The following is a 2,519-nucleotide window of genomic DNA, read 5'->3' on the forward strand; positions in this document are numbered from 1 at the left end:
TATTGATCACCATCACCAATAGTCACCAAATAATACATCTGATGTCCTTATTTTCATAGAAAACACTTTTCACTCCCAGAAAGCCTGGATGTCCTATTATAACCTGTACGTACAGAAGAATGCTTGTTTCTACTGTCATAACTGAGACCAATGTGGTCAGTATTGTCCGTTCAGCTGATAAGAGAGTTCTTAGACAATAAACTTGACCAACATGGTCATTTTAGGTTGTCAGTTTAGCTCCAGTCAGTTGTTCTCTACCAGGGCCTCCAGAGGGCGCTGTTGACTGGCCTCTTCTCTTTGGTGATGCTGGGCTGGACCGAGGAGCTCAGCAGAAGCAGATCACTGTCCCTCGTATTCTTATCAGAGGATGACTGCAGGTTCTGGACGTGGTTCAACAGTCTTCTGTGGGACTGTGTCTTCATCTCATCCTTGGACAGGAAGTGCACCGTCTCTTGGACACACCTGGAGTAACCTTGATTGACAGCTGTTGAGCAGGAGGAGGAGCTCACTGTCTGGTACTGATGCTGTCGTCTCAGCAAGCAAACTGTCATCTCCAGGATGTCAGCTTTCTCCAGCTTGGAGTCAGGCTGTTGGTTGAGGAACTCTGGACCCAGGAGAGACTTGAGCTGCTCAATGCTGCTGTTGATTCTCTCTCTGCGCAACTTCTCCACAAGTGGTTTTCTCAACTGTAGAAAGAAGAAAGAAGTCATTAATACACTTATTCTGGAGGAAAACACAAGCATGAACATTAAAGATCAATCACTGTGTTTAAAACTCCATGAACCTCAATTTACCTTGTTGGTCAAAGTCAGGTGTTCCTTAGAATAGGTCATTGCTGCAGTGATTGTAGGAGCCATGGCTGGTCTCTGCAGTAGAGATCTCTGTGTAGAGAGAATCTGGTCTCTACTGGCTTCTTCACTCCTATTTATAGTCCCCAATCTACATATGAATGTGTGGGTCTTGGTTCGGTTGGAGTTTCTCACACTCTGTAGCCAATGGGAGAGCTTGGTAAGACAACATTGTCTGTGGGACACATGCTCAATGCTCTTATTGCTGGGGGACAATGGTTAGGTCTCAGGGGAACAGGTGGAGGGCTGGGGGTGATGGAGAGAGACTCACAGAGCTCTGTGTGAATCTGGGAAAGTGGTGACCCTGTAAAGAGACCAAATCTGCCGCCTGATATTGGGATCAATGACACAGACAGCACACTTTTATCAGCCCATAACACGTGTGATACATACAGACGGACTGCAATACCTTGCATCTTGCATCTCTATTTAACAATATAAACAACAATGCAATTGTAATGGTTCAATTATAATAGCAGTTGGCAAGAACGTTTGTTTATAAATTACATCTACTCAAAAAGTTAATCAGATTAAATTAAATGTATTGATTATTCATAGTCACGCTTTAATTCAGTTCTTCCATCATGTATATTTAAAAGAACCCATGCAACATACTTGTGCATCCAAAAACCAAATGATTATGACAATATTTCATTATAAAGCCACTAAACACTGTATAGATTCAGGGCATATGAGATGTTTTTATATCACGTTTTATCCACATGTAACATGACTCCATGAGCGCGAATGGATCTGAGATGTCATTTGACCCCAGTCCGTCTGCACTGTCTGTCTATGTGCAGAGGCTCAGGTTCCCCAGTAGACCCCAGACAGCTCAGCACACTTCCCTCCTCTGAGCTCCAACAGCTGGGTCCCTGCACAAGCCTGAACGTGCCCCAGTCACACGCCCTCCTCTCCCTGTGCAGAGCTGGGAGCCACGGGGACACACGGCTTCCCACACTCCTGTATGCAGCCTGCTCTGCCCCTCACACAATGGAAGTGTGTCTGCTCCCACAAAGCCCCAGGACTGTTGCCATGCTACGGCAGCAGAGGGCTTAGAGCCTGTTTACAGTCTACTGATCCATCTGGATCACCTATAACTCACTGAGTGGCATATGAGAGAGAGAGAGAGAGAGAGAGAGAGAAAGAGAAACAACATATTAGTTCCATATATAGAAACATAAAATATAAATTATATATATATATATATATAAACACGCACACACACATTTATATATATATACCACAATCAGTTATAATAAAACACTCTTTTAGTTGTTTTTTTCAGTCTTGACCTCCCTTGATAAGTATTGCTATCAGTACTGTATTCCCTTTTTGAATGTTCTTCATAGATGATGTTCATGATCAGTAGAAATATTAATTAAATGAAATTATTTATATTTACTGATTTGAGGTCTTGTCACTGGTGGCCAAGCGTTGTTATTAGCAGATGTGTCCGGCCAATTTATGTGAGTATGATATGTCTCTGGGAAACAGGACTTTCATAAGTCCACATGGGTACAGACACTTTCTCAGGGAATAATTTGGCGAGTCTTATTGACATATGGCATAAAGAACAACATCCCACCTGTCCTCGATGGAAGCAGCCATTAAATTCAGTCTATTGTCCCAAGCTCTGAGGCCCCTGATTGGCTGAAGAGCAGGGAAGGC

The 2,519-nt window shown here is 43.3% G+C and overlaps 1 protein-coding gene across 1 annotated transcript; it reads right to left on the reverse strand.

Annotated features, from left to right (window-relative positions):
* Positions 1-254: 254 nt before the first annotated feature.
* LOC311230811 (transcription factor HES-5-like) lies at positions 255-907 on the reverse strand (the record flags this gene model as incomplete). Its single annotated transcript, XM_084317192.1, has 2 exons — positions 795-907; positions 255-686 (listed from the first exon to the last, which is right to left on the reverse strand). Exons 1-2 carry the CDS (start codon positions 855-857, stop codon positions 255-257), a joined length of 495 nt encoding a protein of 164 aa, XP_084173318.1. The 5' UTR covers positions 858-907.
* Between the last annotated feature and the right edge of the window lie 1,612 nt (positions 908-2,519).

Source organism: Notolepis coatsorum (genome assembly GCF_963971535.1).
Source record: "Notolepis coatsorum genome assembly, chromosome: 6".
NCBI lineage: Eukaryota > Metazoa > Chordata > Actinopteri > Aulopiformes > Paralepididae > Notolepis > Notolepis coatsorum.